At 43.5% G+C, this 14,680-nt stretch overlaps 1 protein-coding gene across 1 annotated transcript in view; it reads right to left on the bottom strand.

Annotated features, from left to right (window-relative positions):
* Positions 1–14,680, bottom strand: part of nphp4 (nephronophthisis 4) — a 332,049-nt gene that overhangs the window by 25,968 nt on the left and 291,401 nt on the right. Inside the window, 2 exon segments of the mRNA XM_083769763.1 lie at positions 6,385–6,468; positions 8,280–8,472. Of these exon segments, the coding sequence (XP_083625889.1) occupies positions 6,385–6,468; positions 8,280–8,472 (277 nt within the window).

The raw sequence follows: 14,680 nt of genomic DNA, 5'->3' as shown, positions 1-14,680 counted from the left end.
GTGTAGTGGTGCGAGGCTGAACAAGCCGAGGGGAGACAGAGAAGACACAGGAGAAATGTTTATCTGCTTGCTGCGTGACGTCAGTATCAATATTAGCTCATTAAATAGCCAGATTACCCCCTTTCTTGCGTGACATTCCCTCTTCAACCGGCAACGCATGTCGGGAGCCACGGGCGAGTCTTAACCGGCAATGCATGTGTCGTCGGACTGTCAGTATGTCGGACCAACGTACTGTAGGCGTATGTATCTATTTTTGGACCGCGACACTGCCATACAACGGAGCATAAATCAGGTCTTACAAGGACACCCTGTATTTTCCTCAGTTGTTTTTCGCAGATGATGGACAGACTAACTTGGACTGTTTTGATGAAAACAGAACCACACCTGGCAGAGCACTGCAGGGCTAAAACGGAAACGGAACAGACAGGGTAATATCCTCCCTTCTCTGAAGAAGATATACCGATACTTTTTTTTAAGTATGAGAACACCGTGAGTTAGAAAACTTTAGACTGTGCCAGCACGATTTGCCTTTTTTTTCTTTTTACACTAACAGGGTTCGTATTCCCTTCATGTTAGACCTGCACTGACTGAGCAAACATCTTGGTTAATGATCACCATTTGTCAAGCAGTCAGGAAGATGACAGCTGCGTTTTAAACATAGGCCAACTCCGCTAATGAAATGAAGCAATATCACCATGGTGCCATTTCCTTTCTCAGGTACCTTCATTCGTCTCTACACACTTATTAAATACAGGTCTAAATATAGGTGAGATAGTGGAGTTCTATTTAAAGATTCGTCAGAGAATGTGCTAGAATGCTGGTTTGGTATAATGCTCGTTTGCCTTCGTCTCTGATCCCGCTCCCTTCCACCCATTGAAGCCCCCATAGACCTATACTATAGGAATAGGATACACTTTGAAGTGTGCTGCATTAAAACAGCCCTCAGGATCTGTGGAATGAACGCAGATGCATGCATATATACACACATACACACACATATACACAGTGTGTGTGTGTGTGTGTGTGTGTGTGTGTGTGTGTGTGTATATATATATATATATATATATATATATACACTAATTACATCCTTACATTTGCTAGCCACACACACACACACACGCGCACGCACAGTGTGGTAATATAGTGGCCCTCTGGAGTGAGTGTGGTAATATAGTGGCCCTCTGGAGTGAGTGTGGTAATATAGTGGCCCTCTGGAGTGAGTGTGGTAATATAGTGGCCCTCTGGAGTGAGTGTGGTAATATCGTGGCCCTCTGGAGTGAGTGTGGTAATATAGTGGCCCTCTGGAGTGAGTGTGGTAATACAGTGGCCCTCTGGAGTGAGTGTGGTAATATAGTGGCCCTCTGGAGTGAGTGTGGTAATATAGTAATAATAATATAGTGTAAATAAAGTTGCCCACCCTGCACTATGTATGCAGCGATGTACTGTAATATGGCTATGGTCATTGGTCACCATAGTCATATTACAGCATATCATTGTATACTTTAAAATTCCACCTCACAACCATCAAAACCCAGGTAAAAAAGAACATGTCCAGATCCATGTGAGGCCGTGCAGGCCTCACGTGGGGCCAGATGTACAGGCCGCTTCACAACCCTGGACGGAGCAGCGTGCCTGACTGACAAGCACGGACTGACAGGCATGTCCATCGCTGGCACACTGACAGCAGGGCTATTGGGGCCTGTCAGTTTTAGAGCTTTCATCTATTTGATCCTCTGACCTCTGCATGGGAGCGGCTCAGAGTCACAGTGCCAAGAGACGTGCACGCACGCGAGCAGGCGCACACGAGCGCACGGTGCATGCACGCACGCACATACACCAGTGGTGGAAAACATACTCCATTGTTTTACTTAAGTAACAGTATCAATACTGAACTGTAGAAGTACTCCATTACAAGTAAAAAGTCTGGAATAAAAAATGTACTTGAGTAAAAGTACAAAAGTATTGGCACTACAAGCTCACAATGCATTGTGAGCTTGTAGATCGATTGAATATAATAATAATAATTGCATGGCGTAAAAGTACAATATTTGCCTCTGAAAGGCAGTGTAAAGTAGGCCTACTGACATTTTTACATACTCAAGTACAAATACCTCAAATTTGTACTTAAGTAATGTACTTAGTTACTTTCCACCACTGGATGCGCACACACACACACACACACACACACACACACACACACACACACACACACACACACACACACACACACACACACACACACACACACACACACACACACACACACACACACACACACACACACACACACACACACACACACACACACACACACACACACACACACACACACACACGACTGGGCGGATTGGCAAGCATTGCATCAGCTATACCGCATGAAACAGGAAGAGAGCTCTGGGGTGCTCAGCCCAATACCAACGGCAGGATTATGGCAACGCAGGTTTACATGGCGGATTGTTGAGAGAGGGAATCTGATATTGAGCTCTGGATGTTTCGAAAGGCTAATAGAAAGGCTGTGCAGATAAGAGGATGAGGATGATGCTTGGATTGGACCCTGTGAGTGGAATAAAGATCGATTGCATTCATAAATCCACGGTATTCACTGTACAGTACATATTTACTCATACGACTGGGGATACATTGTACAAATAACCTTTGACTAGTCTAGACTACTGTACATTTCTTTATTTATTCATGTAGCTGTTAATACCTCATGCACCATGGATCAGTTTTTTTTATCTCCACTAGCTTTTTGGTTTTCACTTGTTTCTTCTCATAATCTGTTGATCGCCATGTTGGCTTGTGGTGGACATATTTTGTCATCATTCAACGTTCAATATTCACTGTTCAAATGGACCCATGAGGGTCCATTTGGTTCCATTTGAACACTCTCAGAGTCAAGGGGGTCTTTGCCTTCGTCAGTGTCAGAATTTAGCTTCTGACACTGACGAAGGCCTGCGCGCCGAAACGCGTTTGTCTGGTTTGACTGCTGCTGCGGATCATCTACATCAGGGGTAACCAACCAGGGGTTCACGAGCTACCAGTAGCTCGCGGGAACCTTTCAAGTCGATCCCGAAGTGTCAGACTGACGGGCAGCCAGCCATCACTGCCAATACACAGCAGAACGTGTATAACGTGTATTTAGAATAGCGCGCAGGCCATCCACTGGTTAATGGCTCATTGGCTCCTCCTGCTACAGACCGAGACGGAGCTGGAAGCCAGTAGCGACACAACACCTCACAACAACCCGAATATCAGCGGCTTTCCGTCCGCAGTTTGCTCGTCGGGGACCGGGGTCGCGTTAGGAAAAGAGAGAGAGAGAGTCGGCGAGGAGGTTGCAGTTTGGGTCGAGAAGGAAGGAGGGTGGTTAAAATTAGAACGAAGCAAGCTGGGCCGGTCGAGGGGAAAAAAATAATCGGCTCTATTTTTTTTCCCAGCCACCACAAACCAACTCCCCAAATGAGCTCCGTCAGAGCCACCAACAGAAGACCCAGGAGAGTGTCGAGGCCGCGGCGCTTTTGTATCAAACACTTTCCTCTTTACTGAGCCTACTGTCATTGAACTGCTGTCCGATAAAATGCAGGATGTGTTTGCATTAACTTCAGATATTGAAATGGAGATTATTGGATTAGTAAATGACTGTCACCTGCAGGTCAGAGCTAAAGAGAAGGAATTTTGGTCTCTTGTGAGCAGAGAGAAGTATCCGCTGATTGTGTCGTGTGCACTCAAGCTGCATGCCTACTTTGGTTCCACGTACTTATGTGAAATGGCCTTTTCACAAATGAAAATAATAAAATCCAAGTTTAGAACTCGTATGACTGACTCACATCTTAATGACACCCTCAGACTGGCAATCACTAAATATGAACCAGATTTCAAAACGCTTGCAGATAAAGTGCATGATGAATTTTGATGAATTGAACAATGTGGACCCTGTTGTAAACAAGTGTAATGCTTAATTGGGTCGTCCACTCACAGTTAACAGTCTTTGTATTGAGTTTGTGCTTAAAATGTACTGTAAATTCTACAAACTGTTAATAAATATTTCAATCAATCAATCAATCAATCAGTCACAGCAGTCTCATTAAAGGTGGGCTGACCCTGAGAGTATGTCACCATATCTGTGCAAATATATATGGTCATGTTATGCCTATGTCATTTGAACATCTGCCAATGTGAATATTCATTGAAATGAGAATCAAAATATTGTGCTGTAAAAGCAATGTCCTTTGCATTTGGTTTTATTTAAAAAAACGTGTTTATTTGTATTTTTGTCCTAATATTTTTTATTTCTAATATTATTTGACATTGATAATATAACTTACTATAAGTATTTATTCAATTTAAGCTTTAGTCTTTGTGTGGATGTGTGCACATGCATTGAGCCTGTCAGAAATAGCAAAAAAACAAGTGTTTTTTCTAACACGTTTTAGTGGTAGATCTTGGCTTACAATTGGGAATAAAATGGGCTCTTGGGCTTGAAAAGGTTGGTTACCACTGATCTACATTATTAAACAAGACTCTTACTACGACTGAGATTGCAGATTTGTTCTCTCCTGCTGTTGAAGCTCTCTCTACCCGACTACACTGACCCCTGAAGCTCTCTCTACCCTACACTGACCCCTGAAGCTCTCTCTACCCTACACTGACCCCTGAAGCTCTCTCTACCCTACACTGACCCCTGAAGCTCTCTCTACCTGACTACACTGACCCCTGAAGCTCTCTCTACCTGACTACACTGACCCCTGAAGCTCTCTCTACCCTACACTGACCCCTGAAGCTCTCTCTACCTGACTACACTGACCCCTGAAGCTCTCTCTACCTGACTACACTGACCCCTGAAGCTCTCTCTACCTGACTACACTGACCCCTGAAGCTCTCTCTCTACCCGACTACACTGACCCCTGCTGTTGAAGCTGTCTCTACCCGACTACACTCTCCCATCTGTATCTGTTCTGTGTTTCACACTGCGCTGCTGCTATGACAACTGAATATCCCTCGCCGCGTGGGATCAATAAAGGTCTACTATCCGTCTGTCTATCTAAAGAGCATTGTTGAGACTGAGCTGGCCTTGTAGACACATGAGGAGCTGCAGAACATCAATTATTTTGTCCCGTGTCTTGAAAAGATGAGGACACGTCACGCCATCGTCTGCTGCTCTCCACGAGAACGCTCACAATGATGAATGAACATTCAGCACATAATTTGTGCTCTGCAAACTTGTCTAACGAGTGCAACTTTTATTGAGTGGTGGAAAAAGTATACTCACATGTTTTTACTTCGAGTTTTTACTTAAAGTATCAATACTGCACTGTAGAAGTACTCCGTTACGAGTAAAATACCGGATTCAGAATTTACTTGAGTAGAAGTACAACTATTGGTATCAAAATGTACTGGAAAGTAGGAAGTACTCATCATGCAGAATGTCCAATTTCATGTTTTCAAATGTATAAAAATCTTTTGAAAATAGCAGATTATCTATTTTCAAATGGCCGAAATGTATATAGGGCTGTAGTGGTAAATGTATGTTTTGTAATAATAATCCAATCCATCTTCAAAGTAACTAGTAAACAAAAGTTTTCAAATAAATTAGTAAAAGAACAATAGAAGTAGTAAAGTACTGAAAATGTGACGTACTCAAGAAAAGTACAAATACCTCAAAATTGTACTTAAGTACAGTACACAAGTACATGTACATAGTTACTTTACACCACTGCTTTACACACTGGTTTTTATAGTTGACAATTCCCAGAGTTTGTACCCTATTTGTTTTATGAGTGGGGGCCTGGTGCGTGCGTGCATGCGTGCGTGCGTGCGTGCGTGCGTGCGTGCGTCTTGATCTAAAGCGGTATTAGCTAAACAGCGAATGTTGTCGTCTCAAAAACAAAACCTCCAAAGTGTGTTGAGCATCTGAAGTTTGCTTTGTTAATTAATACTGCTGAATATACAAGAGACCCCAGCAAACAGATACAGATCACCATGCATACGCCTGCAGAAACAGATACAGATCACCATGCATACGCCTGCAGAAATGGAAGTTTGATGCAATTATTTTGGATTCTCTGCCCTTTATTTTTAAAAACAAAAATTGGATTTGGTGCAACTGCAGGTAGGTAATGCAGTAATACTCTCCTCAGGCTGAAGGAGGGGAAAGAAAAACACAAAGAACTTAATGAGGGAAATGATACTGTTCTTAATGTGTGTGTGTGTGTGTGTGTGGGGGGGGGGGTGGGACGTACAATCTTCAACCCAGATTCACAGCTTATCATAACTCCAGCCCTGGAGACAGACGGAATGGGATTTGTTTGCACCCAGACATTTGAGAGGAGATTATTGGACAAGAGAATATATAGAAAAGTGTGAGCTGAGGCAGAACTGTGTTACCTTGATGGACTTGGCCGGCATGATGTTGGACGGATGCCGCTTGGCCACCTGTGCACTTTCGCCCGCGGAGATGAAGCTCGGCCCCTGTGAGATTTCGATAAGAAACCGCATGGTTAGTGGAACTGATTATCTACCCCCAAATAAATAAATAAATAATGATATTCATCTCCTGAACGTGGGCTAGATTTGCTCATTTTTGGTCCGGGCGACGACTAGAAAGCACCCGAGAACGATAAGGAAAACATCAGCAGAATTCAGCATGCAACAAAACCAAGGGGGCAGAACAAAACACATTTGAATGAATGCGGTCAACCAGCAGAGATAAGCGCAAATAAATCCTCTATAAATGACATTTATCATCAGCCCCTCTTTGTGTTGCGGAACAACCGCCGGCAACAAATTAACCCTGGGGCGCAGGGGTTGATATTGCATTTGCATGACTTGCCCTTGAAAAAAAGATCAGCTGCGCTTATCCTTATCCCCCTGCAGGCTTAGAGGGAATACCCTGCAAAGTAAAAATCATCCCCAATGTTAATTTAACTCTGAGTTCAATGAACACTGAGTATTTTTGCTGTCCTGCTCTATTGGGCACATCCAGCTGCACAGACAATAATGACAGAAACAAGCCAACAGAATGCAGATATGGATAACTGATGGCATTCCAGCGTACAGCCAGTAAGGCTCCTCACTGCACTAAACTGCAATCAGTAAGGCTTTCACTGGAGTCCGTTTTTTTGATTGATTGAACGGTACCCGGAGAACTCGCCAGTTTACCAACTCGCCGCAGCGAATATTCTAAATCAATTCTCATCAATGTCCTTATCGTTATGCTAACATGCTGTCTTCATCAGTGGCCGGTTAAAGCTCACCCGTGGCTCCTGACATGTGTGGCAGGTTAAAACTAGCCTGTGGCTTCCTGTGCGGTTAGGTTTAGGGTTTTGGGTAGGGTGTCGGACTAATGCCTGTCGGACTGTTAGTACGTCGGACCAAACACATGCACCCGGGCGTAGTTTGACATGTACAGTACATGGGCAGTTGGGCACTGGGCCCTTAAGTATCCTGAAAACAATCCCCATTGACCTTATGCACACCGCTGCCATCTTGTCAGCAAGGTGTCGAGAAATGATGTGCAGATTATTTTTTCTGTGTGTCAGAGTTTGGGAGTGCTCGATGTATATCACTCAACAGTCCTGCGTACCACCCGTTTTGAATGTGCACATAAAGCATGAGGTTGCTTTACTAAAAACGATAATTCAAGCTTATCGCACAGCTGCAATGTTGGTGAGTTTGACGTTGTTTAATACAATTAGATAGGACTTTTCTGTTTGGATGAATGGGCTGTCAAGAGGACATAGCATCTAGTTAGCACCTTGCTGGCAAGATGGCCACGGTCTGCATAAAGTTTCTGTACTGTACCCTGAGCCATATGCCGCCCTAATGAATAGTTTGTTTTGAGAAGTCTGTAGTTTACATTTTAGTACCTCTGTGGTGCTAGAGCAGTGGTTTTCAACCTCAAGGCCCATTATTTATTTGGTATTTGAGCCACAGAGCACCATTAGCCTCTCAGGCCCACAACTAAATAATATATTTTGTTATAGTTGGATAAGATTTTGTCCACAATTCCATGCTGTATTGGTACGATAGCAGAGATAACAGGCAAACATTGATCAAAATTACAATTCAAAACATTTGACCTTGCTGTTTCACTGCAATCAGTACGTTTCCTCACTAAGACATTCACCACACCTATACCAAGTTCCAAAACTCAAACAAAAGAGTAGGCCTACATTTGTACATTCCATGAATGGATTCTGAGTTCCTTGATTCAACCTATCTGCTGCCATCAATGAGAGTGCATGTTTCAGGTGCACATACAGTAGGCCTACACACTGTACCTGAGGGGCCATGTTGTGGTCACACAGGAAGCTCTGGTACTTCAGGGGTATGTGGACACTCTCCTTGGGCCGCAGGTAGACACGTGGAGGCGCCGACTCATCCTCCCCGACGTGAAACATGTCCTCTTCCAGTGGGGTAGGTGATTTGGTCAGCTCCTTGAAGTAGCACCACTCCTCCGTGCTGGTGATCACACTGTGTGAAAAGAGGGTTCCAATTCAGAATGGGCTATATATGCACACACCAGCCACCTTGGAAAGAACTTGGGCTCCTAATTAAAGTCAGGGTGCTTCTATTGTGCGTGTTGACTGTCCATTTGATTCCATTTATACACTCCCAGAGTTATGGGGGTCCTTGAAATGAAGAAGTTTGAGAACCATTGTACACTAAATGGAACAGAGGCTAAATTAGTATCATCGGTAACACCTGAAGGAAGTATAGGGAAGCGGCCCGGAAGTAGGAAGAGTTATTCTGCGTGCATAGAGCCTATTAGAGTATATGCACCACCCCTCGGTTGATCCAGAACATTGTTAATGTTGTGGGAAAATATATGTTGTAGAATTAAGCAGATCGATACTCTTATCTAGAACAACTTACAGCAAGGTGCATGAACACATACTGTGCATCAAATGCAGAAACCGTGTAGTGTCTCAGTAAACTATAGGTAAAGCAAGTAAATAACCTAGCATCACTCTAAACAACATACTATCAAAATAATAAGCTGTACATTGAAACTATAGGATGCCAGGCAAACAATGTACAGTACCTAGCACCCCACTACCAGAATCGGGTCGACGTGGTGTCGCTAGGGCCGAGTTTACCAACACTCCACTTGCCTCCACACTTCCACAGACTAACCATAAGTACTATACGTTTCTAGGCTTATTATCCCACCCTCAATATCTTCACATATTGTACAGTTATTATAAAACCCATGCAGGCACCTCTTTTGCCGATTAGGACCACTCTACTCTATTAAGTTACATGACATATCAGATATGTCTCCTTCCCTCACTCAGTCATGACATATCACTTAGACATGGTGCCCTCTGAAATAATATAAACGGCATATGTATCTTTTGGATTGGCTTGTAATAATGGTCAGCTGCTAACCTTTCATTTTCAATCAGCATCATAATTCAGACTGAATGATCCAGACTGAATGCACTAGGTTTGTGTGGATTTGCCCCTGTGATTTTAGGTATATGTAAATTATGTGGCATTCTATTTCGTCCAAAATTGAGCAATTACGAAGCATAAAAGTCTAGGAATAATGTGTGTCGTTAATAACCATGGAAACCCCGAAATGAGATGAATCAGCCGGTTTGCGTGCAGCCAGGGCTGACTGAAAGCCTCAGCCAAAATACTGAGAAACACATCAGGTCAAGATGTCTTCAAAATTAAAGGCTAGGTTATGCTGTCATGCCATGTCAATGTAAGAAATGCTGGATTAAATATGTGTTTATTTGATAAGCTAAATCATCAATAACATAGGGAGTGTCGCATAGAACAAAGCAAAGTAATACTGCCTCATCAAAGGTTGTGACTTTATACAGTATATTGTCAATCACTTGCATGAGATGGGGAGAGGTGGAGTTAGTTGCTTTAGCAGACAGTTTGAGGGTCCAATCGAGTTAAGAGGTTTAGTCCAGGTTTAGTAGTTTTTACTACGTTTCATTGTTTTTTTTAAACCAACACACAGATGTAAAGGTTGTTCAAGTTAGATGGTTTCCTCCTAAAACCACCTGCGCTGCTGCGTCTTTCATGAGTACATCCACATCATTACTAAATTCGATCGCTGTGGGTCTGTCCTATTCCGGGTCACCAGTGAAATGCATGTTGGGACGCGTAACAGACCCACACGGGGTAAACAAATCGGACCCTGATACTACTACGTATCTACTCTTGCGTCAGTCAACATAACTTCTTGTTTGGGGAAGCATCGCGGCCAACACGAGGGTTGCGTGTCACAGGCACCTGAAAGCCAGCTCTGACAGTTGGACGGGGCATGTTAACGTGAACACAAGCGCTGTTTCGACACCACACTGAACATCATTTGCTGTTCATATATTCAGAAGGGTAAGGACTATTATGTTAAACACTCCGATTGCCCGGGGTTATTTAATCCATTAAATCATAGCGCCCAAGCGATTTATAGCAACAGAGCACTTTTACCGACTGACCGGAAGTTATACCGGATGTGGCTGGAGCAGCTAAATGTAGCCAAACCACTCTCGATGCGATCGACAACGGGAGGCATGATTAAATCTAACGCGACTAGCGACTGGACAGCAGGGGGCTAGGATCTTTTCTTAGAATTGGACGGGATGATTTAGATTGCGAGTTATTAACGTTTTAAGATTTCCGTTGTCGTCGCCTAAACTGGGGGGGAACATTTTCGATGACGTCCAACTGTCGAGGATTGGGACAGGCGCTCCTAGGCTGTAGACCGATGCGATCAGTTTTCATATCAATAAACGTTGTCTTTTGGATAAAACTTTGTCCTGGGCGCTGGGTGTTACTAATAGAAAGGACGGTGAACTTCGTCCCGGGAGATTGGGGTGTTAATGTGGGACATCCTTGTGAGCGGTGCTTGTGTGTTGGTTCCCACAGCACTAACTTGCTGGCTGGCAGCTCATGGTGTCTTTGGCAGTGTCCTGCTAGTCTCATTCTCCTGGCTGCTATTTTGGCTGGCTCACCGTTGGCATTCCATCGTACAGATTGATGTTGGTAACATGTGTATACTTGCTGATGTTAAGTACTGCATGCAACATCCTGGTGTAGCACCTATCTAGACTTCTGCAGGGTTGGCTTCAGGGTCCAGCATCCACTGCTGTATAGGAGAACAGAGTACAGACTATGTTGCGTAGAACAGGGGTTCCCAAAGTGGGGTCCGGGGACCCCCAGGGGTCCCTTGAGGGAGTTCCAGGGGGTCCCCAGCTAAATGATAGTTTGAAACCAAATGGACACTTATGGGTCTGTAACTCTGAGAGTGTACAAATGGAACCAAATGGACCCCATTTGGTTCCATTTGTACACTCTCAGAGTTCAAATAACATTGATTTTATAATACAAATTGGGGTCTCAGTGATAGAAATGCCATTAAATGGGGTCCGCAGACTAATGCATGTCAAATCGGGGGTCCTTGAAATTAAACGAGTTGAGAATCAACTGCTAGAGGTGTAAAAATCTTCTCTTATGGGGGGTCCCCCTGGCATATCTTGTCAAATGGTGGTCTGTGGGCTAATTAGTGTCAATTTGGGGGTCCTTGACATGAAAAGGTTTGGGAACCACTTGCGTAGAAGTGTTTGAGTTGCATGGTTCATATTGTATAATTTTATTTTTCGTTTAGGTCAGGGCTATCTTTAGGTTCTGCAATATATATATTTACTCCGTTACAAGTAAAAGTCCGGACTTGTACTTGAGAAAAAGTACAAAAGAATCTGCATCAAATGAACTTAAAGTACCAATAGTAGAAAGTACTCATTATGCAGAATATCCCATATTGAGTTTCCAAATGTATACAAATCTTTTGAAAATAGCAGATGCAGATAAGACATATTGTGAGCTTGTAGATCGGCTATTTTCAAATGGCCGAATTGTAAGTGGTCAATGTATGTTTTGTAATATTAATCCAAAGCTACAAAGTAGGCCTAACTAGTAACTAGAAAAGTGTGGTTGCCGCAATCGCTAGGCCCCTCCCACAAAGTTTTCTAGCCAATTACAATGTCACGTCACCCCTGTGATCATTTGTAAGTAATGTGGAGGGGATTTATCCCCCAAACATTTGCAATGTACTTTACACCACTAGTAATTACTAGGATAGACAGGCACACATTTCAGTCAGAAGAGGCATTCCAAAAGAGATCACATTTCATTGCTTTTAAAATGTGTATGTCGTTTAAGACAGCAACTCCCTCACCTCAAACCCTTAGATCTCCCTATATGGAGCTGACCTGTTCCATATAGTTGAGTCACAGACTAAGGTTCTGTGACCATCCTCTGGCAAGGATGGTTTGATGATTGATTTGACCTCTATGGACCCTTTATAAAAGATTTAGCCCCCAGGTCCCTCGCAAAAATCCCGGCATTTTTTGCTAGAGGGCCAAATTAAAAGACACTTTTTCTTTTTCTTTTTTTAAGATATTTTTTTGCGGCTTACGCCTTTTATTGATTTTTTTTTTTGAAGGGACAGACAGTAGGCTGACAGGAAACGGGAGAGAGATGGGGGGATGACATGCAGTAAAGGCCGTGTCGGGTCCGGGAGTCGAACCCGCGGCACACTGCGACTGGATTACCAGTCCGGTGCCCAGACCGTTACGCTACGGCCTGGGCCAAAAGACACTTTTCCATACAAGTCAAGCATGAGGATTCCAAATCTGACACAATTTTAATCATAAGACCTCTTTTTGGCCCCGAAATTCAAGATGGTCGCCATCCAGTACAGTGAAAACATTTATTTTGAATAGGAAAGCAATCTAGGCTGTAATTCAACACAAAACACATGTGTCAGAGCATTCTGTGTCACTGGTTTCTGAATCATCAGATTCAGATGACTCCACCCTCCTCTGTGCATCATCCTCCTCCTCCACCTCCTCATCCTCCTCATCACTCTGATCAAGGCAGAGAACCCAGACAAGTACCATGACATTTGGTCCTTTCTTGGTCCTTTCCATACACAGTGTGTGATGATGAGTGCCATCAACAAGCGCTACAAGGGGGAGAGAGCGAGTGCATTTTCTGGCAGCGGCATTAGCCGTGGAACACCCGCGGCAGGAGGTACAGTAGTGTTTCTTGGCGGCATCAGTCCGACACTCTACCCTAAACCCTAAATCTAACCCTAACCACAAGCATGACGCAACGCATGGCATCAGCCGCGGAACACCCACGGCAGGCAACAGTGTTTCTCTGCGGCATTAGTCCGACAATCCCAGTTTCCCCGGCAGATGCCACGGCTGTTACCAGCAGTTTACCGGCAGTTGTGGCGTCTGGAGCACGGCTGCGGAATGCACCGACAGTGCAGCAGAACGGAGCTGTCATAATCCATCCACCTACCCCCGGCAGCGCCGCGTCTCATTGCCGTAGAATGCACTCACTGCTTCTGACAAGGGGAGTGAGCTAGGAGATATCCTTGTCGCGGGAGGAGTCATTGCTGACGGATCTGTTGATTGTGCGCTGAAAGGCAAGCATTATAAGAGTGGCTGCGTTGCTTGAGGCTGATGTAGGGGAGAGCCGCCAAGGATGTAACATTTTGCACGTTTCATTTTTTTACTCAGAGATCCGTTTATCTACACATGTAATATTTTCGGGCAACGGACCTACACATGTCTGCTACCATAAACCACTTCAAGTTATTTTTTTGATAAAACAGATCGGGAGTTATTAAACCGAACGTGGACGCTGTTTCAGTGTTACATTTGCTGCGCATATCGGATTAATTGTAACGACATGCATGATAAATGTAACCACGCTAAAAAACACCATTAAACATATCGTTTTCAGCTTAAAGCAATTATATTTCATTAAAGCAACTCCTTAGCATTGTTTTCATACCATGGATGTGATAAGGAAATGTATCAAAAATAAGGGAAATATTAAATAGTATCGTGTGTACCAGTTTGGGCTTTTTTTTTTTTTTTGGTCAGTTCAGTGGGGAAATACATTGATTAAACAAACGTTTGATTTATTGAGTTGTACAATGTTATACAACCCTAAACTAATTTTAGAATACACTACACAATACAATACAAATTTATAACATATAATATTGGCCAATATGTCAAATATGTAAATATTACATATAATGGTATTTAATGGAAAGCGGACCATTTGTAACATGTTACAAATGGCCCACTTTTGCAAGTTGTTCTTTGCCGTTGCTTACAGACCAGAATGAACGTGAATTCCGTCTAAACACGATGCAAACTAATGAAGAACATAAGCATGAAGACATCCACGTGGATTTTTATTCACCAACATCAAAGAAAAAAATTGTAGCACACATATACTCCAGGTGTAAAATTATACGCCTTTTCAAAAAAGTCAGTTTTTCGCCAATAACTCCCCGTAGGATAAAGGTAAACACTTCAAACTTCCTGGGCACGTAGAGTACGTTGCTGTACACATACTGACGCGATGGCGTCATGGTGGCGTTGACCAATCAAGAGATAACGTCCATGTTACAACCGTGAAGCGTTACAATCGTGGCGGCTCTCCCCTACTGTATGAGGCACTTATGAGTCAGCTGGCCAAGGAGAGGCTGATATCCAACCTAACAGAGGAGATGAGAGAATCTTGATATTCTGAGGAATACAAGTCTCTCCCAGGAAGCCCTTGCTGCTGCTCATGCAGCACTGGTGGATGATGCAGATCTCAAGAATCTCATCAGCAACCTTTTCTCCCA

Source organism: Protomyctophum parallelum (genome assembly GCF_964188405.1).
Source record: "Protomyctophum parallelum genome assembly, chromosome: 7".
Taxonomy (NCBI): Eukaryota; Metazoa; Chordata; class Actinopteri; order Myctophiformes; family Myctophidae; genus Protomyctophum; species Protomyctophum parallelum.
This window is presented reverse-complemented; position numbering and strand designations above follow the sequence as displayed.